The following is a 26723-nucleotide window of genomic DNA, read 5'->3' as shown; positions in this document are numbered from 1 at the left end:
GAGCTGATGCAACTCCTGCATCCTTGCCTTCATCTATAAGTGTAGCAGAAAGTTTATCTGAACATCCTTTTTGTTTGACAGTAGAAGTGGCAAATGGAGTTGTTTTAAGAAAGCCTCCTGAACAATGAAAATGGGGTAGTATCTGCATGGATGGGATGTGAATTAAATGTCTGTACCCTGATCCCAGGCCAGTTAGATACTGTAAACTAGGGTACTCATTTCTGCCCTCGTTCTTCATAACATTCGTTCTCAGAAGCTGCATTTCAAATGATACTTTCCAGGTCTCCAAGTGCCTTTTTTACAGAGATAACAATAAAGGGCTTTCTTTCATAACTTTAAGTGCTGCATAAAATGGCCAGACAGATTGTACGTGTGCCCGCTAGTGGATTTCCTCATTGTTCAGCAATCTAAGAACTGTTAAGCAGTGATTTCTTTGGCCTCCACACAATATATATATATTAATAGTCATAGTACATGAGGAAAACTACTGATTTGGAGACTAGGATGTTGATGAGATCGACCTACTCAAATAAGAAGATGATAGATAATATTTAACAGATAGAATTATTGTATACAAGAATTATCCCTGAATCTGCATGCTGACCTTTTCTTGAGGGAAGGCAGCAGGAATTCCTAGGAAGCAAAAGAAACTTAATGGTTAGTTAGCATGCTGGTTAGTTAGGAGAGATGGGTTCACAGACCCCAGTGCATAGCAAATAACTGCAGCACATAGGAGAAGGGAGCTATGGGTATTGCTTGAAGAGGGTGGCTACCTCTGTACCCATAAAACAATCTAGAAGTGACCTTTTCTACTTTCTCCAAATACTTTTGGATACTCTCGTTTTCTCTGCCACCAACCTGGCATGACTGCTCCCCTGGAAGTCCTCACTCCTCAGCATTCCATACATTTGTAGTATTGAAACCTGGTGTTCGTTTTATATGTTTATATTCCAGCTCAGCCAAACAGTGCATCAATGAGCTAACTTGCATGCTTTCACAGAAGCAATTCAATTGATGTACTTAACAAGAAAAAAAGGAGTTTTACATGTAATGCAAAATACATACAACACCTGAGATAAATACTAATATGTTCTTGTGATGTTTTCTTTCGTCTACAAGACAAAACTCAACTTTTACTTGCTCTGCTCTTAATTCTGAGAGCAAAATGTACCAATATGACAGTGCATTTCCCCACCAGGCCAAAATAAAACAAGAAGTCAAGTGCAGAGATGACCATTTTATTTCACTTGTCTTTCATAAGTAAAACTACAGTTTTCTCTTCTGAAAGAGCCTAATTAAAACTCATTGTAAAGCCTTTAAGTAAGTTCTCAGTATTAAAGCTGTTTACTAATTGTTAAATGAAGCCATAAAATAGCAGCAAGAGTCCTACCGAGACACAGAAGAGTGCAACTAGCCTTGTCTAGCAGAACTATGTGGCTGATCCCAGCCTACGGAAATACACAGCGTATTCCCAGTTAGCAGCATAGATACAGAACAGAGCTTTACAAACTACGTGCAGCCAACAGCTTGCTTATATATATCTGTCTATTAACTAGAGACTGTAAATTCATGGGTCACTATGGCCTAGTGGTTAGGGTTGGCAAAATAGTATTAAGTAAGTAATCCCATGCACATCTGCAGAAAATCTGAGATGGCTGTGTAAATGCTTCCAGCATGGATGGCAGTTGATACTAGCAGAGGTGTTTTTTTTTATGTTAAGGTGAGACAAGCCAGCTAAAAGTCAATAGAACTACAGTAGTATACACTACATAAACAGGCTTCAACTCTGGCCATGTTCTTCCACGAGATATAAAGTGCATGCATGAATTAACTGCTTGCCTGAGCACAGAAGAACCAAGGCAGAGCCTTTCTGCTGTAACTCCTGTAAATAGCGTAAAAAAACCACCACAACTCTATTCTAAGTGGCAGTAGCCTACAGAGGTGCAATAGAACAGCAGTGTATCAATCATAAAGACACTAGTTGCAACTAAACAGCCTAATTGGAAGGACTGTTAGCAACATGCTTAAGAGATTTATGAGAGCTTCCCATTTGCAGTCTTGAATATGAGGATATAAAAATGGATTAGCAACACACTTATCCACTACTTGCCAGAGACGATTTTCCTGTGCCACATGTATGCCTGACAGAAATGCTCTACTGAAGAACAGAAACCAACTCAAAGTACAGTTTCCCTGACAACTCCAATAAGACTGTGAGGCCGTTCATGTTCTGTCCTCTGGGTTCTCCTCTCTGAGAGCTGATCTTCACCTGTTGTGAAAGTGCTCAGATCACCACAGCTCTCCAGGTGCAGCAATCCAGGGTGCTGTCTGAAAGGTAGCACATGGGCCCTGCGCCCCACATCTTGCTGGGCAGGTGCCATCACCTTTAACAAGCAAACATACATAAAGGGTTTTTTTTTCAACCTCTTGTTTCATTAAAATGATTTCTTAGCCAACCAGGAAGAACCTAGTGCATTACTCATTCTCTAAATAAATAAATAAGCATTTCATAGTAAAGCTGGTATTTGCCTAAGAGAGATGATGGGAAAAGTCCCATAGATTAAAGGAGTGAGTGTTGTTATTCTTCAGCTTCTAATTTTTTTTTTTTTCTGGTGAAAACTGCACAAGACCAAACCATTTCATGTCAGGTATTATTTAAACGAATGTCTTAGCCCTGCAGAAGCCACTCAACTATCAAGCTGCAGACCAGTGTGAAAAATAAAATTCCCATAAGTATCTTTCAGCAGTTTTTTTTGTCAAATTTGTTGTGTTTTCTGCAGTTGGAAATCCTGCTACTTCCACAGCTTATTTTTTAACCTGTTTTGCATGACAATTTAAATCAAAGCCAACTCTCACAGCAGATCATTCACACCCTGTTTAAATCAACTCATTTTTCCAAATGCTTTATAAATCAGCCAAAACATGTTTGATTAAGGTTAGAAAGTCTAAAGCAACTGGACACTCATTCTATTACTGTAAGCACACCTTTTCTACCTTCTGATTTCTTTTTTCCCTTACTACTGCGTCTATTTTTATTTAAGTCTTATATTTATTCTGGAAACAAATTCCAAAAGGTTGTTTCCAGGGGGTTTCTATAACAATGTTCTTATCAGTCTCTGTTCCTGCCAGTTGCTTCTCTTCTCCCCCACGATTAATGACTCTATTTGCAGTCTTCCAACCTACCCTGCTTTATCAACCACAAGGCCAGAATGCCCCACATGCACAGCCTCTCTGCCTCTTATACATTCCCTACACTAAGCTAAAATAAAGCACTGGCGCATGAAGTAGAGTTGCGAACTGTATACTCCCAAACTAAGGCCAGCCTACAAATGTAAGTAATGAAACTACCTGCTCAAGGAAGGTAGCACTGGTGATAGCTTCTGCCATATGTTCCTCATCTGATTTTAAAACACATTTGATATTTTCCACCAACTCATGTATATCAGGGGTCATGCTGCAAGAAGACTGCTCCAGAAACCGTGCCACAAGCAGCTTGGTATCTATGTAGGACTTGTAGTCTATCAAAGACTGGGGTCTCGACCTCAAAGGTCTTGCTCTCAAAGTGTTCCGCAACATGACAGTGTTGAGTTGTGTTTTTATTTCAGTTTGAGTTGCAGCCTCACAGCTGAGCACTGGACCTGAAGACAAAGATCAACAAAGCAAACAATTTACCTGGTTCACAAATACCCAGTAATACTTCCATACCAATTCAGTGATGAGGCACTACACAATTTAACCAAGTGAAACTTAACAGTCTGGCGTGGTAAGGATATTGTTCAAGGCTCTCTTCGTTATTGTAATTCACATTACAGAGAACACTTGTAAAATAACAGTACATATGCACTATGGCTGAGTGCATATCATGGGGACGAACACTACAGTTTTTCCTGACTGCTGTTTTTCCATTTTGTGTTGGTCAGTTCCTCCATTGATTAGAGATGGGATGAGTATTTAGTCTTAGTGTTGACATGCAAAGCAGGTTAAACACGGCTTGTGGGTTTTATGACCCTTCCAAGACTTCTGTAACTTTCTGCTATTAACAGATGACTGTTCACAAAATACCTAAAAATAATTATTTCCCAAAGAGAGAGTTAATAATACTAGAAAGCAGAAATTTCATTAAAAAAGCCATTCAAAATGACCTTAGAAGGACTAAAACAAGGGACACTGGAGCATCAGTTCCGCTGGCTTTAGTCTGATTAAAAATCCACCTTTGGTCTAAATAATACTAATTTTTGGCCATGTTAAAACAGTAAGAACACCTATAAGTTGCTCAAATAGCTCTTCAAAGACGGCATTATTCCAAATACATCACCACCAGGAGCAGATCCAAAATTTTCCAGGAAGAGGAGCACAAGCTAACTTCAAGCAGCTTCTGCTGCTTAGCAGCTGACTTCCCTTTCTGCAGTGGCTGCATATTCAGCTTCCACATCCAATCTGAATAGGCCTAACACCTTATACATCAGCCCAAACACTTCTGGCTGACAGACTGCCTCTCCAGCAGAAACACACTGCTCTGCTTTCTCTGCTCTGAATAGGCGCTGTGTGTCATTTAACTACTGCTTCAGCAGCAGATTCTCTGGGGTGCGGTGGTGGAAGCTAATAGGAGGAAAAGAGAAAACAGATGATGCAGTGGAGACATGAACAAATGATGCAGTGGAGACATGAACAGATGATGCAGTGGAGACATGAACATGTGCCATAAAATACTAAGAATACTTCAGCGTTCAAAACAAATGATCATTACAAACACTCCTCCATTTCTGTTTTGTGAGCACCAGTGCACATCAACAGCTACTACAGGGATTCCAACACGCTGCAATAAAAACTGCAAGACTCTGGACTTCTGGCTGTGCAGGCACACTAGAACTCTTACACAGCAACTGCAGGGGATCACAGACACCTGCCTGCTGCAGACGTTGTTCCTAGAGTTGAAAGCCTACTGACAAAGTAAAACTGAGGTGTTGGCAGCAGTGCACGTGGGCAGCAGACAAAGCACAGCCTGCTTGCTGTGACACAGGCACAGCTAGAAGACGAGCTGGTCTCTGTGGGTTGAGGGTGCTAACGCTCTCTGACAGATGTTTTCCTAAGGGTTCATTACCTAAGCAAGGACAGAGAAAGTCAAGTCACCTTGTGGCAACCCGCAGTGTAGCACAGGGTCACTTTTAGACCGTTTCTGTAAGGGACTGAAGGCTCTCCTGTGAACTTCTGCAGGCATGGGGCTGGCAGCTGAAGGTGGAAGGCTTGTTCTGCTGGGGAAATTGGGAATTTCTTCACCTGAATAATCAAGAATAGCAGTAGTGAAGGAAAGTAGTTAGAAGAAAGATCTAAGGGCATAATCATTTCAGATGACTGATTTTTTTTGCTCCCCAAATAGCTGTAATGATTGGACACAAAAGCTTAGAAGTGCTTCTATGTAACCATTTGCCTGCACTCACCAGAAACACTCATCTGAAGTCTGCTTGAACTTTTACAGAAACCTATTAATCTCACGCAACTGGAATAACAGCAAATACAGCTTTGCCTCACAGAAATCTTGACCTGATTGGAGAGAAGGGTGGCTTCCCAGAGTGAAAGCTAAACCTCACAATGCCTACAATTCTTCTGCATATGCACAGAAGTACTAAGACAAAACAGCATCCAACTACAGACGTCAGACACTGCTTGCAGTTATGTAGCTCATGAATCAGTCATCAAGAATTAAAGACCTTGTTTTATACCAGTGGATGAAGCACTTGGCAAAATTAGGTTCTGGCTGATCTCTACTTGTTGAGGATAGCACCTTACCTTCTACACAAATGCAACCTAGAATCTTCTAAAAAGAAGGAAGGGGCAAGCCCTGGAAAGCCATGAAGCAGGACCTAGAAACAAACCATGGCAGACCGAGAGCCAAGGTGGACAGGAGAATCCACTGCCAATTTAAACTCTCTAATTCCAGTGGAGCTGTGCTAGCAGTCACTCCTTTAGACACAGTGGTACTGATGCTCTGGTGAGGGTGGTTTTTAATACTATTCAGAAGAATAAACTGATTTCATGACCTTAATGAAAATCCATATTAACTTTACAGGTGTTAAAAGGAGTAAGGCTTAAAGCTGAGTGTGTACTGAAAATTCCCAGTTTGCAATTACCAAGGGCAGCTGCTGAGCACCCCCAGGCCTCAGAAGGTAGTCTTCCTATTACAATTGGCTGAGAAACACCTATTTGGCTTGACAGGGTCCCTCCTGAAGCTGGGATGCACCTAGCTTGCAGGCAGCCTTCACTCCCAGTGGGAGCTACACCTTGCCCACCTGCTCCAATGGTGGCATCCAACAGAAATGCCTGGCACAGCAGACTGCCAGCATAAGCCATAACTTCACTTTTTATTTATAGACTGTTACTCGACATCAGCTGAGACAGCAGGTGGCGTTTCTCTGCCCCGGCTGCAGCACAGCTCCTTGCTCTGTCCCTCCCTGCCCCGAGGCACCTGTGCTGTCCCAGGCGTGCTCCAGACTCATCACTGCAGGTGCTCTGCCCCTGCAACCATCTGCAGGGCAGTAGCACTGTTCTGGCTATGGCCCAGAGCACAGCACCTTTCATGGTGCTATGAAGAAAAGGAACCAGTACAGACCTGGTACATATCCAGTGATATTAATACAGGGTGAGATACTGCTCAGTGTATTTTCTTTTCTTAAATTCACTGCCCATGCAAAGCTGAGGCATGTAGAAGGAATACTGCTTATTATTTCTATCAATGTGCTCGCTTGCTTGCGCTTGAACTCGGCCAGGCTGAGAGTTAAAAGTCACTTTACAGAGCGCTTAAAAAAAATAAATAAATAAGGAGGGACAAATAAACTAAAAGGATGAGGAGGAGAGTACAATGTGCTCAAATCTGCTTGCTTATGAAGGAAGATTTTAAATACAACACCTCAAGCTATGCCTTATCATGGTTTTTTTTTTTTTTTTTGTAAACTTTTCTGACTCTCCTTCACAACAAATTGCCTCTTCTATAGTTTTTCCATTTTCTGTTCTCAAGACTTAAAGCAGGAACCATGCAGCCACACGTTTGCTATCCTGTATCATTTCGTATATCCGTTGTTTTCTAAGCACCCAGAGAAAGCAACTGTCACTATATCTACAAGGAGGCCTTCAGAACAAAACTCTGTACTACCACTTTTTTGAATTTCTGGCCATCACAACTGATGAAATACCAGAAACATGTGTCGATTTTCAGAAGTTTCAGTTTGACTGCTGGAGCGTAAGGAAAGTCGGAATGAACTGTTGTTCAATTACAGTACAGTTTTATGGAAATGCAAAAAACAAATCCTAAATCTTTTCTTTGACATTTGCTGACTTCCTGGGCAAGCTATAGAAAAAGCTTGGTGTGAAGCTAAATGGTCAAAACTGTCCATAGACCACAGGGGCAGGAGAAAAAGAAGTTTTAAGTGCCTTTTTTCTCAATATTCTTGTGGTGTGATCATCGTGCAACTGGATAAACAGCCATTCGTAGCACCAAAGACAATCTGTACAGCAATGGTAAGTTAAAATGGAAAATAAAATAAATTTTTAACAGGCCTGTAGTGAAAAAGCTGCCTGTTGCTTACCTGGGATCCAGCAATATTTTAACTGCAACTGCACACAGCAACAAATAGAAAATTTATGCTGAGAACAGCTTGGAGCAATTTCCACAGTTTTCTGAAATAATGCTGAAAAATGTAGCATCCACTTGTAGTGTAGCCATGGTGGTACGGCAGTAGAGGCTGAACCTTCCCACCAATATCCTGTTACATGTTGATGCCGTGTGACAGATGGCAGCAGAGGGGCACTCTGACACAATGACGTCTGACATGGAAGTGCGGATGAAGCAAAGAGATGGCATATGATTTCCTCTATGGCACCCAGTGACATTCACTGAACATTTCTAGAGCCCAACCAGTGGATGTGAGCACAGTGAAGGAGGGGGCAGTGCTTTTCAGCAGTGGCAACAGCAACAATGGGTCACATCTGCGGTGCAGAATTTTATAAGCACAGCATGCAGGCTCTTGTTCAATGCTGGTGAAAACATACAGCTAACAGTGATGACTATGTTGAAAAACAGTATTTTGCAGCTGAGAACTTGCTCAATCAAATAGTGTTATTGTGCTCTTTCTAGCTATTATAGTTTCCATGGAAATTAATAGGAAGCATTACTCTTGGAGCAATCTAATATTCTTCCTTTTTGTTGTTTGCTGTTAACGCGCTTTTTTTTGTAATTCAAGTGTTAATCCCCATTCCTGCTGCCCAATCATAATTCTTGTCTCTGGCTTTCAAAGCCAGACACTGTATGAAATAATTTTGATTGGGCAGAACTGTTCTACAGCAAATTTTAAAATGCTCCTACCTTGAGAGGCCTGCCTGCCACCTGTTGCTGATTCAGCAGAAACCAACACCTCACTTGGTTCTTGCAGTCCGCTTTCCTAGAATAAAACAGAAAAGCTGAGGAATGAAAACCAGCACCATTTTTTCCAGTACTTTTCAAGAACTGCAACAGTCACCTAAGAGAATGAACTGTGCAGTGAATGTAATTGCACAGTGACTATGTTATTTGGCTTTCTCTCCACTGTAAAACTAGTGAATTTCTATTAATCAATCGTTACCATCCAGTTCTGCCAGTTTCATCCTGCTGAGCAGTTTCAGCAGAAAAAAAAAGTATCTTCTTCAGAACAGCAGCAAAAAAGGATCAGTGAATATGGTAGACTTTGATGTAGATAGGTGGAGTACAGACACAGAACAAAAGCAAAGCAGAAAGGCAGCACGACAGCTCTCTAGGATAACATTTTGCTGCATACCCTGATCCTTCCTCCATGCTAACATAGTTTTCTCCCATGATGCCCAACTGGGAGAAAGCCTTCAAGGTGAGCTGCTGATCTTACTCTTACAGCAGACAGACAGATGACATTTGGAGACCCCTCCGAAACACACCTGCTCAGAGCCAATCTGGTTCACCACATGTTCGTAAGGAGGAGGTGGATCCAGGGGGCAGAACACTTCAGTGCCTTTAATCCTCGCTCCATAAATGTGCGGCAGTGGAATCACATCACGGCCCGACATCCTGTAGCACACAACACAGAGCCATTAACATGGGATCCCCTTAGCATGGAAACAGCTCTGCCAGCACCTTGTGCCTGCTCCAGCTTGGGCTCCCAGTAACAGCCCCTAACACCGCCCAGAGCCACCAGACCCCCCAGCACAGGAGGAAATGGCTGCCAAGAAAATGCTCCTGCAGCGCAGCCACCAGGATTTCTGCCCACGCAGAACCAAGGCCGAGCCTGCTGCAGGTGCAGCTTAGCAGAAACCAAGGTTTACCTCACAGATCCAAATACGGGTGGGTGTTCAAAACACCGTAACCCAGCTCTGATTGTCATGAACTATTAAATTCCTAATTATAGCTGAAATTCAAGAGACTTCTAGTTTCATGTTACATGTTCTGATGCAGCTGCACAGGAAGAGGCTAAAGGCTATTTCTGCAGTGATGCTTGGCTGAGGGTATTACAGGCCATCAGTTCACAAAGGCAAATTTGTAACACAAGGGAAACAAACCTCATGGTAAAGGTTACTTCTCAATTTTCACTAAAGAAGTCTCAAATACAGAGAAATCCCAGACCTCTTTTTGCATCATCTTCCTCTCAGAAGGCAGCTCACAAGGGGAAGAATTCAGAGCATCCTCTGGAGAAACTCTTGTTAGCAAATGCTGCTTTTGGCACTGGAACAGTGTGGTAATGGACTGACTGCCAAGGGGAGTTTGTCTGTACAGCCTTCAGAGAAGGCTTTGAACCTGCCTGCCTAAGATGTCTCTGCTTTTCCTTGTGTTTTTAGGTACTGGCTTGGTCCTGAAACAGGCACCTCAAGCAATCAGGCATTTTGCTCTCTGGATCTTTTCCTGCCTTCCCGCCAGCAGTGGCATGTGTTCTGTCTACGGAGCCAGTGCATTAAGGAGAGTCTTTCCCCAAAAGCCTAAGGCTTCTCAGTACACAAAGCAAACAAGAATAGCTATGAGAAGTATCCTCATGTCATGATCTGAAGGGGCAGAAAGGATGGAAATGCCAAAAAAAAGGCTGCTTACACAGGAAAGGAATAAAATTTGGAAAGGAAAAAAAAAAAAAAAAAAAATATTTTGGTAGCCAGCCATTACTTTTTTTTAATTTAAAAGATGGGAGAAATATTTCAGCCATCTTCATCTGCCCCAAAAAGCTTCAAAACCATCTGGAGCTTTCCATCAGTTGACATGAATGTTCCTCTGGCATTACATTTTTCAATTATTCTACATATGTGCTGAGCTTACAGCCACTGCACCACATGACCAAACAGATCTTGAACCTTAGTTTGATTTCATTTTTAAACATGAGCTGGTCTACACAGCTCAGTCAGATCTTGAAAATCACTGCTGCAGAAAAATTTTATTGTGTTACATCTCACTAGAGAACATGCAGCCAGAAAAGCATTCCCTTAAGTGCACTCTGTTCTCTGCCTCCTAATTTCCACTCTCTACATCTACAGAACCAAAAGATTTAGGTGCATGCATGAGGAATCATCAAGTACCACTCTTGCTAAAATGGTGACACAGGGGTTTGGAAGTGGCATGGGAAAGAGTAGCAAAGGCTGTCCGTGGGCACCCATGGAAGGCACTCTGAGTGCAGGCAAGGGCCCATCTTTGTCACCTCCTGCTCTCACACCTCCACCCAGCAGTAGCACACTCTCTCTCAACAGCACAGAGCCTCTGAGAAACAAATGGTGTGGGGCCAGTCTGAGAGCATATCGGGTCTGAGAACACACCATGTGAGCAAACAGACTAGCACTTCAGCAAATGCCCAATCCCCAAATAATAAATATTTTTAAACTTGACTGAGGTAGACTTCTTGGCCTCCTTCATACTGCAGGTGCCTGGCCCAGGAAGGCAGGTGACAGGCATCAGGGTGAAGAAGAGGCCAGGCTATTCTTCAGCCCCGCCTCAGCCCATTCCGGGGTGAGACACAGTGCCTGGCCTGCCAGGGAAGAAAAAGAGGCTGGTCTGCTGCTGTGAATTCTGCACCGCCACGTAACTGGCCTCAGTGCCTTCACAGAAGCAGCCTCACTTCACAAAGCTGTCATCTGTGCTTGGTTGTTACCAGCAAGATTTAATGCTGTAATGGGTGAGGCAGCTGCATTATTCCGAACTGCAGAAGGCTGAAATACAGTGCTGAAAAGACAAAGAGAAACACTGCTGCACGAAAGATATGACATCAAGGCTGCTGTGCCTGACAAGGACAACAGCCCCTTCCCAGGATGGGAAGTTGTGACAAGCACATTTCAAAAGACACCTCTGCTGCCAGAGAGAGGGCTACATGCACCACTCTGTTAAACAAGCAAACACATTAGGTGCTGGAACCAACTGTCATTTATCAATTGTTTTCAGTGAAGTTTGGATGGCTTTTTCAGTGTAAAACTGTTCTCTTATCATTTTCTAGGTAATCCTGCAACAGAAACTGTAACTACCTCAGCAAGACCCATGAGGTCACATGCACTATTCCTGATGAAGCAATGAAATAAACAATATGCTCCTGCACACCGCAAAATGTGAGAGTTTTAAATGAATCCAGTGATTCAGTCTGCTTGAGCATCATGCTATCTCTGCCTATAAATATTCTGCCCCACTTGGGTAATAAAACTAATAAACAAAGCCAGCCCACCACTTACTATGAAAAGCATGTAACTACTGCAAAATGAAGAGTAACAAAACCCACAAGACCCCACTGAATTTCAAGAAATACAGAAACTAGTACGTTCCAGTAAGAAGGAAAGAGCATCTGAGGCTTTACCTGCGACTCATTCGTGGAGTAAATGAATAAAATGTTGCAAAATATGATGGAGGTGGCACAGGTGGAGCAAAATCTTCAGGGTCTGAAATGTGACCTTGTTCTTCAATATCTTCTGTAGAAATCTGAGATTCATCCTAATCAAATGCAACTTCTGTTAACAAAGCTTCCAACTGAAATCTAACAAATTACTGAACTGTGTAATCTAGTAATAATGTTAGTATGACTGTTTATATCAGGCAGTGCCTTGCACTCACGTACTATGCAGGATCTTCTTGTTGCAAATATCTGTAAGTAACGCAGGGCAGCTGCTATCAAGCAAACTGTGGTGGTGAGAGCATTCAGGGCACAAAGAGCAAAGATAACTTTCTGAAGAAAATGAAGATTATGGAAATCAAAAGATTAAATCAAGGTATTTGTAAATGTCCAAAGAAAGAAAAAACAAATACAGAAAACACAAAGATGACCATGACAGTTCTTAGTAAAATATGTGATGCAGACTTCTGCATTCATGACCTCCAGGACTGTAATAATTTGCTAAAGCTTGTTTTGCCCTATAGTGTTTCCTGACAGAGATCCAGGAGGCTTTAATTATACTCAGATGTGATCTGTAGGCCATCTATTCATCCAAGAATTACAGTCTTCCTCTTAGCTTTTCTGTGGGAAATGCAACTGTGAGATATCACCATTAGAGAAATGTTAAAGCTCTTTTATAGATGAAGATGATGCGACCTTGAAGTTGTATTTTAGTAGTTTTTAAGCTAAGAAGGACTGAGACTACCAAAAGAGATGACAGAGGCCTCTAATCACAAGCCTAACCTTAAGCATGTTTACTCATGCAGTCTCATCAGAACCAAACTGCAGCTTTGATTGCATAAAGTACAGAAAGTACAAGAACTCTACATCGGATCATCTTGACTGCACTGTGCAAGACCCAGAGATAAGCAAAAAACCCCAAATCTTCTATCAGTATATAAAACCACAAGATAACATAATTTTTCACAATGAAATCACCACTTCAGCACTGTTCAACACAAGTTCAGACTTTATCAAAACAGTCATTTTAATCAGCAAACACAGGGTACCTTGAGAAGGACATGAACAGCACTGCATGACTTCACTGGGTAGAGCTTCAGCACATTCACTTTTCCGACGCATTTAGAAGGATGAAATTCTTCACAGCAGAAACAAACCTTGTTTTCACCCACAATCACCTTTAAAGAAACAAATAAACCCACTTTTTAAAGTATAAGCTGTTTTACACAGCATTTTTAGCTGCATAACATAGAACATGCATGTTAAACTGTATCTGGACTGGCATACAGACTTACGAAATTAGATTTGTACAGTTCAGTATGCCCAAGATTAATGCATCATAAAGCTCTTTTACAAACATCTCTTACCTGAAACAAAACATTAATACACTCAAAACATTTAAAAACAACTAATGCTATGGTGACTACTGAACAATCTTACTATCCAACCCCTGCAAGTACATAGCAGCCTGGAAATTCTTTCTTGACTGACATGTAAGCCATGCTATGTTTGGAGCGGATACATCTTCTTTGATTCATGGGTATGTTCTGTATCTCTACACATGGAATGATATCCAAACAGTAGTTTCAACCCAGTCAAACCAGTAATAGTTATATCTGCATATCACTGCTCTTTACAACTTCCAAATTCATATTGTTATCTTAGTTTTCAAGTAGAAATTTAATGTTTCTTTGCCATGAGATAACTGTTTGTTTAGCTGCCAAATTTTCTAGTTACAGTGTGAAACGTTTTCCACCTGCACAAACACAGAATAATTCATGATTTCAGGAACATCTTTCAACTGTACCTTCTGCTGCTTCCAGCAACAGAGTACTCTAAAATTCCTGAAACATTTAACCACCTTGTCTCAAATAACGTTAGCAGTTCTCCATACTGCTTCCATACTTAGTATCAAGTGCTTACAATCTGGAACTCTCACTGCACTAGGCTAACTGACAAAGTTACCAAAGACAGCTTTCTGTGAAGCATGGAGTAAAAATCAACAGTTGAAAATCCTTCCATCCATCCTTAAAAGTTCTGCAACACACAATCATCTTTATTACCAACTGATTCTGTATCTTCCACACTAAGTTACTCCAACGGCTCTTGCACATAAACAGACTTTCTTCTGCTTCTTACATCACCTATTTGATAAAAATCTTTGCATTATAGTGCAAATTGGATTTTCCTGCAGTACAAGTGTTCTGAGAATCCAGTATGGCTTAATCTACCTTACTTTTTTTCCTCTCATGGTTTTCACTGCGAGGTATGAACATGTCCCAGCCGGCTGAAGCAAAAGTAGAAAAACTTCCACCCATGAGCTAATGAGTTAGCACATTTATCTTCGTCAAATGTCTGTAAAAATCCCTTATGCTCATTCTTAAGTGGTCTTTACATTAAAGTCAGTGCATAATACTGGCAAGAAGAATTTTTTCAAGATATATTTAGGAACCCAATGCACAGAATTAAATGTGTCTTCAGATGTGTCTTCAGATGTTTAAGACAGAGGCCAGCTATCAATGAAGTCAAACAAAACCATTTCTGGGCCAATTACATTCTTTTAAAACCATTCACAACATACCTTCTGGAAGGATTTTACCTGTGGGAGATAAACAGCTTATGAAGACTCCAGACCTCCAAAAAGCAAGCATTTATACACAGAGATATTATAAAAATTCTGTTGTGGATTTCAGCGAGTTTGTTCGCAAATTGAAATGAGTCTAGGTCTGAAGGAACAAGCTGCCTTTTTTAATCCAACATGCTGCATTTTAATTGCCTTACCTGCATCTCAACATTAGAACATTTTATGGTCTCAACATGCATAAATATATCAAAATACGCATAAATCACTGTCTGCTCACCAGATCACATCTCGGTAGACTGGACACAAACTGAGCACCCTGACATCCCAGTATAAATCCAGCCAGGTTCAGCAGCACACAGATGACAGACAGCAGAACAAACAGGTTAACCTGAAATAGCAGTGCAAAGTTAACAGTAGAGGAAACAGAATTTAGAAATCAGTGCAAGGAATCAATGGCAATGTAAATCTCATCCCCAAACTGAAGATGGGAGTGAGTCTCCTCTTCTGGGCAATTTCCAAAACTCGCTCAGATTTCACTGAAGTGCTCAAATGCGTCCTACCTTAATCCACGAGACTGTTACTCTGAATGCCTTTATTATCTCTCTTGCCTTATTCTGTATTAACTGTGCAGTAATAAAATGCTTGCAACTACTGAAAAGTGAGCTGTTTTCTGGAGCCATCCAACAAGCTCTATTTATGCTCCAGCCCACTTCAAAATGGTTGAATGAACTTCGTAGGAAGCAATTTTCTATAGTCCTCCAAAGTATCATCTGAATTGCCCAGATGCCCTAAAACAACCATCTCAGTAAAACGGGGAAATCCATGTAAAAAATCGTAAAGCATCTTAGAAATTTTCAAAATTTTTGAAATCTACTGTAAGCCATACCCTTTCACTGAATTCACCTCTCAACATGTTTGAATTAGTAAGAAAATGGAAGATGCAACATCCTGTGACAGCACTGATCCTGCACAGGATTTCCAAAACTATACTGCAGCATAAATAAGTGAAAAATATTTGTTAAAGTACAGTGAAGACAATTAAGCTTTAGCTTCATGATTTTCTTTCCTCCTGGCTACTGAAACCTGAGTATCTAGATTCATAAATCAGGCAATATCGTCAGTTTTATAAAGTCCTTGGAAAAACAGCAAGGGCAGGAATAATAGTATCTGAAAAACTACAAGCAGAAGCACTGGATAAAATGAAGTCCTACCTTCGTACAATCTGCAAACCATGCTTACAAGAGACTATATGGATATGGATTTTAAATACAAGTCAGAACTTTTCCTCTCCTAATTCATACAGGCAAAATTTTCCATGTAGGAGTTCTATAAATCAGAACAGTAGTTTGGAAACAAATAACAGATTAAAATGTCAACATGTTTTGTAGAACTGAGTGCTTAAAATGTAAACAAGTACTAGGTCTTTCATGTCCTTGAAAGATACAAAAGAAAAATCCATGCTAATCTATGTGCTCAGATTCCTTTTGTGTGACAACGGACTGACGTTTTTAATTCAGCAATGACAAAAACCTGCAGAAGAGGTGATCCTGTTGGATACAGGCTCAGTTCTGCTCTAAGCAGCTTTACAGCAGTTCCTGCAACTAGGCCTTTCCAAACATACACAAAGACAGCAACAGCATTCCAAGTAAATTTAGCTGATGTACCATGGTTAGCTACCTAGACATCTGGACCAAAAATAAATCAGAGCCATTTAACAATTTCATGGGAAAATAATCATAGAATCATAGAATTACTCAGGTTGGAATGGACCTCAAGGATCATCAAATCCAACCGCAGCCTAACCATAGCATCCCAACTCTAACAACCCTCTGCTAAATCATATCTCCGAGCAATCACTCCTGAGCAGCCCGGAGCTGAAGAACACCATAATGTAAGCTCATTCTTTAACCTACATGTCACTACTAGCAGATTTTACTCAAGCTTGATCATAACACTTCTCAGAAGAGGAATAAGACTGTGTTAGACGTGCTGCAATAAAAATTAAGAGGAACAGCATTTTCAACTAGCTTTACACATATCATAAAAACATATCAGAGTTTTTTTTTTATGTTGGGATGCACTTTGAGTGCTATTTGTTTATCTTCAAAAACACAGAATTTAATTTGAAGTTCATTCCTTAGGCAGTGCTTATGTGATTCATACTCTAAAAAGAACTATGGCAGACTTGAATAACTGAGATAATCCAGATAAAGACATAAGTAAAGGTAGCTCCTGCAAATAAAGTTTTATATCTGTGTTCAACACAGATCACTGTAAGCTAGAAAGTAGTTTTGTATAAGTGAACTAGAAGCTGCTGAAGGAAAATAAGGAACATTTCATCCTTTTTCATCTTAAGGAGAAACAGAGAACCTGAGTAAACAAGTTACTTAGCCAAAGTCACAAGCCAGTTAAAAAAAAAAAACACAACAAAAATACAGCAACAGCACAAGAGGAGGAAAATCCAAGTATCAGTCTTCTGCTTTTGTACAGAATCTGTAAAAAAAAACAAGCCAGTATACAATTATAACTTTATATCTAAACAATCCAGACTTCTAATATATGAGTTTGCAAAACCCAGTATAACTATCATACAGATCTTTCTAAATTACACGTTAAAATCAAATTATAAAAAGGAAATAACCATTATCATACATATACAAAAGAAGGATGGTCATTTGTACATTTACATTCTAGTAAATTCTAGCAGACATAAATGAAAACTTTCCTGTTTTTTATTATTTGTAGGTCAACTTGTGACTGCAAAACGTAATCTCATTTAAGATGTAGGACATAAAAATAATTCTTCCAACTACAGTCTGAAAAAAATGATCAAGATCTGAGCCACGCTTGATAAGACATTCACATCTCTTACAGGCCAGAAATGAGCATCCAGTAGAACTTGTCAAGAGAAAATATCCTTTTTTTTCCCCTTCTAATCGCTAGTTAGCATTTTCAGAGAAAGGCTGAGGTTGCAGGCACTGGTGATGGAGGAACCTCATTCTGGAGGTGATCAGGTCAGCGTCTTCTGCAGGCTGAGCCTCCTGCTCAGGCAGAGCCCCCAGCAGTCAGCTGCCCAGCACTGCATCTGCCTGGGTTCTGCATGCCCCCAAAGAATGCACAACCTCTCCAAGCAGCCTGAGTCCTACCACTGACTATCCTCACAGGAAAAAAAAAAAAAAATCTCATGTTTACAGCATTTAGACTGCGCCCATTACCTCATGCCCAGTCAATGGGCACTACCAAGATGGGTCTGACTCCCTTTTCTTCACTCTCTTCCACCAGCTATTTATACAGACAGAAGTCTCCTCCATACTAACCAGCCCTACCTCTCAGCCTCTCCTTGCTACAGGCCTTTCTTGCCCTGTGCTGCACTTGAAGAGTGTGCCTGTGCCTTTCCTGCTGGGGACCACAGAATAGGGCCCAGCACCCAGATATGTCTCACTAATGCTGAGGTGAAAGATCCCTTCCCTTTCCTGCTGGCAAGTCTCCTTCTAATGCAGTCCTGGCCTCCTATGCCACAATCACACTTGCTCATGGTCAGCAGCTTCTCTGCACAGGTCCCCAGTGCCTTCTCTACAGAGGGGCTTCCAACAGGCAGTTCACCAGCATGTACTGCTTCCTGGGGTGCCTGCAGGAGCAGGACTCTGCATTTCCTCTGACTTCATGAGATTGCTCTCTGCTCATTTCTCCAGCTGACCAAGTTTGTGTTAATGGCAGCACAACTGTTCATTGCATCAGTCATTTCGCTCCACTTTCTACCATCTGTGAACTTGCTGAGAGAGCACCCTGTTCCACTGTCTAGATCATTCATTAAGATTTTAAATATCACTGCTGACTGGCCTCTGGTCAGGCTGTGCATCACTGACCACCACTCTCCAGACCCAACTGTTCTTTCAGTTTTCAATCCATCCCACTGTACACTTAACCTGCATTTTGCCAACTGGCTTTATAAATGATATTCTCCTGCAGCTGTAAATTTAAAAACCTTCTCCTTCACTACACACCAACAAATAAAAGCAGGTGGTCTCCTTTATTTCAGTAAAAGAAGGACCCACCCATATTCGAACCAGGATAAACATGCTCCTACATTTAGAACAGGCAAAGACAATTGGGCTATTTTAAAAGTCCACATAGAGGTAACTAGTCTGAACCAAACTGTGTTGACAAAATTAAAAACACCTCAAATTACGGACTTAGTTTTGCCCACTGCCCCTCATCTTCTGAATGTCAGATACACATGGATTGTGAACAGATGCAGAAGGTTTTGGTGAACATTTATATGAATTAAACTCCAGGAAATCGAAGAGTATTCTAATGTCAGAGACAGTATCTACTAATCTCTTGCATGGATGACCTTTTCCACATTTAAAACAAAAACAAAAAAAACAGAAACATTCTGCCCTTTGAGAACTTGTCTAAATGGTGTCAGCCAGCCAATTCTGTTTCAGTTAGTGGCACTTTTCTCATTAGCTTCAAAAGCAGCTGCAGCAGCAGCAGGACAAACATACATGATAAGGCCGTGACCCTATGATTTATTCTGCACAGGCAGGTTTCTTGCTACCCTGCTGCTGCCACTGTCAAAGCCAATGTCTAAATGCCAAGGAGAAATTGCTTTGACTTTTAATATGTACACACATGACTGAGGCACAAGCAGGCACTTAAAAAGTAAGTGGAAGGAAAACACTCGCTGCACAGTCACTAACTCTTATCTGTGCATGTCCTACATATAAGCTTTTTAAGCATCCTTTTAGGAAAATTTAAGTCAGTGTATTAAATTTCCGCACACACACAGCAGCAATAGCAATAACTGTGTTAATTATGGGATCTTACTAATTTCTTATTTGTTGTACCACATGGAGATCTGCAACACATCTATCAGCATAGCATTATGCTGTTGCTAGCAGAGCCAAGATTTAAGAATGACATGAGGAGTTCAAGTGAACCTAAACAATAACTATTTTGGTATAAACTCTTGATGTGTGTGCAAACAAACAAGCAACAACCAGTTTACATGCCTTCTGAAAGAAGCTACATTTGTTCAGTTGAAAATAAAATGAAGAGTCCAGAAAATAAAATGAAGTGGAAGGAAGCAGTTTTGGAGCGGATAGGAAGAAATCAGCTTCTGTTCAGGCACAGAATAGCATCCAACCCAGAACTGTTGACAGCCAATATCCAAACAACCTCAGAAAAAAAAAAAAAAAATCCCTTTCTCCCATAAGCACATTTGGGCAGGCATGCACGGAAGGAAGCTTCTCCTCTGAAGTAAAGATCAGAGCACAAGCAGCACAGGCTAACTTCTGAAGTCACTTGACAACTGATATCCAGACCAGATAAGCTGGTCTGATATCTCAGACAATGACAAGCAAGGTAAGATTTCAGAGCCAGAGTTTCTACGTTGCTGAAGACCACGCTGGCCTTATAAGAAGGTCCATCAAAAGAGCTGACAACAATTCTGTTTTGCCTCACAGCATTCCATCTCTGCAACCTGATATTTGCCTCCCATCCTTTCCTGAAGCCATTCCTCTTCGGACTAGTTTTCTCTTGAGTGTGGTGCTGGAGGCCCATCATCAGCTGTATCTGATAGCCTTCCATTCCCTACTCCTCCAGAGGAAATCCCACCACCCCCTCTGTTCTCTCCCATCACCCCTAAACTCCTGCAAGCACCACCAGCTCCACTGCCTCGCACTTGGGAATAAATCAGCCCTGCTGCCCATCCTCCCTGCCACCATGGCCTCGGACTGAAAGAGGCAGCTGCCCTCCTCTCCTCTTCATGTCACCTCATCCCTCACCCCCAAATCTCTCTTCTCAGCACTTTCAGCATGGCATCCTCTGGCCGCGCAGAGGCCATGCACACCTGGAGACTTTACACCATGATGCAAGCCCACAGAGTGAGATGCCATTATCTGGAGCTGCGGGAGCTATAAGCAAACAGCTGTACTCCCATAGCTTTCAGAGGCCAGGCAGCTCCTGTTACGAGAGCAGCCAAAGGACCTCTTCTAGAAAGACTCCGTACACTTTAAATGGGGTAGAGAAAAGTGAATTCCATTGGACAGTCCCCCTAGAGTCTGGAAAGTGATAATAAAAATAAAAAATAAGTTAACACAAGGAGTCTCAAGAAACAGCATCAGCGTGTCCCTCCCACAAGCTCATTCAAGGACCAGCATCTCCTGGTGAGCACGTTCTGAGCACCCAGCTGGAACGTGGTTCCACTGCCAGCTGCTGGAGGGAGAAGGCCACAAGGCTCACCTCTGCCCCTGACTACAGCCTCCTCTGAGAGCTCCCGATGCACAACAAAGGCAAAGTCTATACAGAATTACCCCACCTGGGCAGGTAACAAAGCTGTTTGTGAAATTAAATGCATTTGAGGGATTCCAGAGGGTACTTGGAGCAGAGAGTCTGAAGAAATCATGGAACCTAACAACAATAAAAAAAAAGAATAGGACTGTCCTTATGGATGCAAGGGCCTGTGTAGATTGAGACACAGCCACAAATAACACTCATCTCTGTTAGTCCTACAGTTACTTTATGCTGTAACTGTTGAGTACAGTCCAAGTTTTCCACATGGACACAACTAAACATTAACAAACTCCTGCAATGCAAAATGTACGAATTCATACTTTGTGCTTGGATTACTCCTCACTCCTCAGATTTCAGGCATGGGTATAGTACACATACCCAACACACCAAATATCTAAGTTGTGCTGCAATCTCATATAACCACCTTCACGTGAAACCAATCCTTTCTGCAAGGCTTATTTGCTACATAAAGGCATTTCTACACTGGGCACCTGCTTGAGCTAGTGCTGGGCATGCCAGGACAGCCGTGTGATGATGGCTGAGAGCTGGCTCTGTGCTATTTCTGAACAGGCAAAGGCAACAGGGATCTGCTCCAAAAGGTGGCAGAGAGGAACTCCCATGGTTCTAAAGCACATTTGCAAGAATCAGGTATGAGAACCTTTCATGAGAAGCAAAAAGTGGAGGCAATCACAGCTGGAAATGGGGTCTGTTTTAACACTGAGTGTGTTCTCCACTTTCATTTATGAATGCCATAACCCAAAGCTGTACCATCTAACAAGGCACATTAGTTAGCTCTTTACGAAACCTACTTTTGCAACTTACATGGCAGCTGAAAACTCCCAAGAGAAAATATTCAAGATACTAGACAGTGAATGTAATAGAAATGTATCCCAAAATAAATTTGCTTATAGAAACTAACAATCTTTCCTCAATAGACCGTAGCTAGTTCAGTGTATGACTTCCTCTGAAAGTTACCTTCCTGTTGTTTTTTTTTAAACTGAAATCCCCATGTACCAGTAAATGCTGGTTTCTTTCTTTTTTCTTTTTTTTTTTTTTTTTTTTTTTTGCACTTCGTTATATTGCTTTCAAAAAATGTCTATAAACTGCAAATATAAAAAAGAAAAAAAAATGGTTCACAGTATCTTGTGGTCTTAGAAAAAATGTGAAAGAGACCTCAGGAAGTCCTTGGTGCAGCCTCCTGTTCAGTGCAGGGTCAACTCTGAGATCACAGCAGGAGTTTAATCTCCTGCCCATGTCCTTGCAGCACAACATCCTAGGGCGTTCTGTTCCCATCTGCCCACCATCCACTCAAAAGATCATTCAACACAAATTAAAGGATGTTTGCTGCTCCTCTATTTCAGTAAAACCAGAAGGGCCCACGAAGTTTATACACGGGAGGCATGAAAGAATTGAAGAGTGTACCACAGACAAAAGGAAACAACAACAATAAGTGCTGTAGGAAGAGCATAGAACTGATGTAATACTAAATCAGGCACCATCTGCAAGCCTCGGGCATTCTGAGAAAGATACAACTATATCTATTTTCAAGAAAACATAACCCATCCTGACTGGTAGGCTGAGATCAGATTCTTCTTTGTATCCAAAGCAGCAGTACAAAAACTTGTTTTGCTCCTGGAGTACCAAGCAACACACCACTGAGAAACACAGTTCAGAGCCTGTTCTCATGCTTGGTACGTCTTACTGATGGCCACATAGATACCACACACATCCCAAGGATACACTGCAGAGACTAAACAAATGCTTTATCCTGAAAAAAGGGCATCAGAAGTGATAGTACAGTGAAAACAAAACCAGCAAAACCAACAAAACCAACCTTCAAATGCTTTTATGCAAATTCAATTTCTGAGACTTTCAGAGCTACCCAGCTTCAGATTTCACTAACAAGCAGAAACAGTTTACACACCCTGCACATTGATTTTCTCCTCTCCGAACAACGTAATGTCAACTGTACTTGAAACACTAACACTGAATACTGTAGGACAGCAGTGCTTAGTTTAGCTTAGCCTGCCTCCAAACACTTGCACAGGACAAACAAGCACAACTTTCAAACCAACTATCTCTAAAGTTTAGCAGCACTGCCTCAGAGAGATGAATTATCTATATTAAACAGCATTTTCTTATACCTACATAGAAGGTGTTCTGTGATCAACACTAGCACATCCTGCAAGCATGATCCTCTTCTGCCCATAGCAGTCTCCTAAAAGGACTCCAGGATGCACAAAGAACTTAGCCTTTCATGGCATCTGACCTCTTCAGTAATTATAGCTCTGCACTCTACAAAAGGGACTCAATAGTATGGTCTGCTTTTTTCCATGGAGAAAGAAGCAGAGTTTTTTAACCAATGGCTACTGATAATCTGATAATTCCTTTACATCTTCTGAAAATTCTCTTGCAACAAGTTTTAATCCATACTCACCAGTACTATCATTGGCTTCTTCCATGTTGTTAGCCCTAGGATTCCAGATAAGATTACCTGTAATGTTAAAAAACCAGCATTACCAAGAAGGGAACTACTGTTCAGAAAACACCATTTACACAATATTTGCCACTGCTCTGATGGAAAGTATTTTGGAGTGTGAGAGCAGCGCTGAGATGATACGGGGCACACTCTATAGCAGATACTCAGAGCCTGTGTTGACGAGGTTCTTCACTCCGAAGAACACCACATGGAAAAACACAACTGGAACTGCAATTTTATCTGCTGTTTCGCTTCCTCCCAGAAAATGTCCAGAAAATCACACCAGTAATTCCCATCCCATCAACTGCCAAAAAAAAATTAATTTCAACCAAGGACATGTTTTCCTGCTACCAGCCAGAGATCCAGCATGCACACAAGGAAAGAGAAAGCAGAGGCATCCCCTCTGCAGCAGGCACTGTTAATCAGACCTGCTGAACCACGGGCTGTCCCCAGTGTCTTCATCTGGGAGCAAGACAGTTAAAGAAGGAGAAAGCACTGCTGCAGAACTGAAGCAAACCACACACCCAAAGACTCCTCACTGGATGACTGGGAACCAAAAGGAAAGGCAAACCCATTTTTCAGCTGATCCTGGGTGCAAACAGTTTGGGGGCGTTTGTGACTAAGCCAATTCAGACTGCGCTCCCACTCCAAAGCGAAGCAGGAACACAAAGGGGAAGCTGCCCACTAACATTTTTAACAAATCCCTCCAGCTGCTTCATTAACCTGACAAGGCTGATCTGACCTAGCATAACAGGCATACATGACTCGACCAAAACACCTCCTGGTATCATGACTGCTGTTGCAAAAGCACATACATAACGCTGCAGTTTCATAACAAACATTTTTAAATTCTCTGAGTGCAAAATAGACACGTGGTTTTATAACAAAGCACACCAATACTTATAGGAACTGGTGTTTTCCCTTAGGAACACCAACTCTTTACATTTCATTATAATTAAGATTTAAGGTGTACGGAAGGAATGCCTTCCTCAGAGTCTTTCATCAGTGCATCACAAGAAGGACAGAAGGACGCTGCACCTAAAATGAGAAAAAGGCACATACCCAACGCCAGCCCTCAGCTGCCTCTAGCATCCCACACTGCTTCTGGGATAAGATGTTCCACTCGTGCTGCTATGCTCAAAAGACACTTCTGGTAATTTTTTTTAAGACTGAACATGTTATCGTTCCAGAGCCAGCATGAAAAAAAAAAAGATCTATCTTTTTTTTCCCCCATTATTAAAGTAATTGGGCATTACAACATTTTGAAAGCATAAGCATGGTACCGTACGCACGGTTAAAAGAAAGCACACAACTGTCAGAGATCTAAAAAAACTCTGATTTGGAGCGAGAATGAAAAAAGCGAAAGAAAGCAGAAAGATAAAAGAGAAACGCCAGCGCAGACCCCACGCCGCTATCTGGGCGGCTCGGGCTCCAGCCCGGTTAAGGCTGGGTACACGCTCCGGACGCGCCGCCCGGCGCCCAGCCGCACGCCGCTCCGGGCTGCGCTGCGCTGCGGACCGAGCCGAGGCCCGGGCCTTGCCCCGCCGCTCGGACAGCGGCTGCTGCCCGCGCCCTGTGCGTGAAGGCGCAGCCTACAGCGGAACGCAACAGGAGAGGGAAGTCCCGGCGCTCCCTACGGAGCTGCCAGAAGCGAGCCCGGTTCCCGAGCACGCGCCTAGGAGCGAGCGCGCACCGCACGCGAGTCCCGTCCCGCCGCCCGATGCCGGGCACGTACCGAGGAGCCGGCCCAGAAGGGACACGCGTTCTTCACCTCCGGGGCGCCGCTCAGCGACAGCGCCCCGAAGCTGAGCGCCACCATGCAGCAGCCCAGCACCAGCTGCAGAAGCCCCAGCGACAGCAGCGGACGCGACGGCAGCAGCCCGGCGCCCGGGGCGCGGCGGGAGGGCGAGAAGCGTGCGGCAGGGCGCTGCCGCGGAGAGCCGACGTGACGGGAGCGGAGCGGCGACAGCGAGGGCTCGGCGGCCGCGCCGGGCAGCGAGCCCGGCGGCTGAGTCCCGGTGCCGGCTGCCGGCGACCCGGCGGCTGGCCCCAGGACGGGGCAGCAGGAGCCCGGCAGCACCACCGGCAGCGACATGAGGGTCCGCCGCCTGCTGGGCCTCGTCTGCCCTCCGTAGCCCCTGTGCCAGCCCACCCGGGCTCTGACTTCCTGTGGCTCTGCCCTCCCCGCCCCGCCCGGGAGGTGCCTCTGGGGACGGGCCCTGAGGCGGCCCCGAAGCTCCTCGCCCCGCCTCAGGGGCTGGCGCCCAGCGCCCCCCGGCCTCGCCCCGCCGCGCCCCCCCCCGGACCCCGCGGCCATCGCGGTGCCCCGGCCGCCCCTTGGTCCGCTTGCCTCCGTCGGCACCGCGCCCCTTCTCCTTCGGTCGCTGCTGTACCGCGGTGGGTCCCGAGTTCTAAAATAACTGCTCCGGGAGGAGGCGGGAAGCCGCCGGGTTGCGTTTCACGGTTTTCGCGGGCGTCCCGTCCCGAGGGGATCGAGCTGCTGTGTGAGCAGGGGGTGCTGAGGGGTGCCCAGGCCGCGGGGCTCCCTCTGTACCCTTTGTCCTCGCCTCCTGCGGTAAAAAGGGCTGCTGCGGTGGTGCCTTGTCCCTGTGCTTGTCCACTTGTTGAAATGTTCCAGGAAAGGAAGCTCAGGCATTTAATTCAGCTATGAGTGCTGCACTTTTTCATCAGCGTGTGTGGTTTTGTACCTGCTGGGCTTGTCTGGACGTGAACTGAAAAAGCAGATCTCAGATACAAAAAAATAAAAATAAAAAAAAAATACAGCTTTTCGAACTGTAGGAAAATCAGCTGTGTTAAAGGCATTACTGTCTCACTAGACACATGCCGCATATGTTGTAAGAGTGAGTAAGGTCTGATGCAAAGAAAGGAGAACCTTCGGTGTTAAAAGTAATGCTTTGGAATGAAATACTCTGTGCATTTCTGCTTACTTGCTACATGAAGTTTCGGGATTTATAGGACTCCTTACCCAAAATCATCTCTTGCCAGCCAAAGACATCCTCTTGCATTAAAAACACCACAGACCAGTTTATGTGCCAGGGTTTATGGACCAAGGGCCAGAGCAGCAGAATTTAATGCCCTAGTGGTTAGCAGAACTGCCCAAATACTGCTGCCATCTGTGCTGCATGACTATGCCCCCTAACTCAACTCTGTGAGCCTAATGGCTATGGCTGTGAGATTTTGCCTTTTGTGTGGTTAAAACAAAACAGATTTACAGATACTGTAAATACACTGAAAGGTACCAAGCCCCTGAAAAATGCTGTGCCCCGTGTATTTCTGGGTAGCAGAGTAGATGCCCCAGTGTTACATGTGAAATACACAAAGCAGAGCCAAAGTCAGAGTGCTGCATCAGAAGTCATGTTTCAGCCCTATCCAGCTAGCATCTTGCTTAGAAAAAATAGAAGCGGGATATCTGCACTTCATCTGGTGGATGGAATCTTCTAAGATCTTCCAAGCCTTGCCATTCTCTTACACTTTGAGCATAATTTTCTTTTTGCTTTTC

At 43.0% G+C, this 26723-nt stretch overlaps 1 protein-coding gene across 3 annotated transcripts; it reads right to left on the bottom strand.

Annotated features, from left to right (window-relative positions):
• Window positions 1-1222: 1222 nt before the first annotated feature.
• Window positions 1223-25393, bottom strand: ENTREP1 (endosomal transmembrane epsin interactor 1). Of its 3 annotated transcripts, XM_085214427.1 has the most exons (11): window positions 24939-25390; window positions 23162-23218; window positions 14705-14815; window positions 12893-13021; window positions 12069-12176; window positions 11811-11944; window positions 8938-9067; window positions 8357-8432; window positions 5131-5277; window positions 3349-3638; window positions 1223-2384 (listed from the first exon to the last, which is right to left on the bottom strand). In XM_085214427.1, the coding sequence occupies exons 1-11, from the start codon at window positions 25296-25298 to the stop codon at window positions 2178-2180; spliced, it is 1749 nt and encodes a 582-aa protein (XP_085070553.1). In that variant the 5' UTR covers window positions 25299-25390; the 3' UTR covers window positions 1223-2177. The 3 variants fall into 3 exon arrangements, with proteins under 3 accessions (XP_085070553.1, XP_085070551.1, XP_085070552.1); XM_085214425.1 differs by lacking the exon at window positions 12069-12176 and having other exon boundaries at window positions 24939-25393; XM_085214426.1 differs by lacking the exon at window positions 5131-5277 and having other exon boundaries at window positions 24939-25391.
• Between the last annotated feature and the right edge of the window lie 1330 nt (window positions 25394-26723).

The sequence above is a fragment of the Meleagris gallopavo genome, chromosome Z (genome assembly GCF_905368555.1).
Source record: "Meleagris gallopavo chromosome Z, MGAL_WU_HG_1.1, whole genome shotgun sequence".
In the NCBI taxonomy this organism is placed as follows: Eukaryota; Metazoa; Chordata; class Aves; order Galliformes; family Phasianidae; genus Meleagris; species Meleagris gallopavo.
The sequence above is the reverse complement of the archived record's forward strand: the minus strand, read 5'-3'. Positions and strand labels throughout refer to the sequence as shown.

Bases quoted from the DNA above. Each gene is read 5' to 3' on its own strand.
- ENTREP1 (XM_085214427.1), bottom strand. From the start codon at position 25,298: ATGTCGCTGCCGGTGGTGCTGCCGGGCTCCTGCTGCCCCGTCCTGGGG. The intron at 13,022-14,704 runs GTGAGCAGACAG...GTTTCTTTAAAG, and splicing joins GTCTACCGAGATGTGATCTG to GTGATTGTGGGTGAAAACAA. The intron at 3,639-5,130 runs GTGACTTGACTT...CTTTGTCTTCAG, and splicing joins ACACTGCGGGTTGCCACAAG to GTCCAGTGCTCAGCTGTGAG.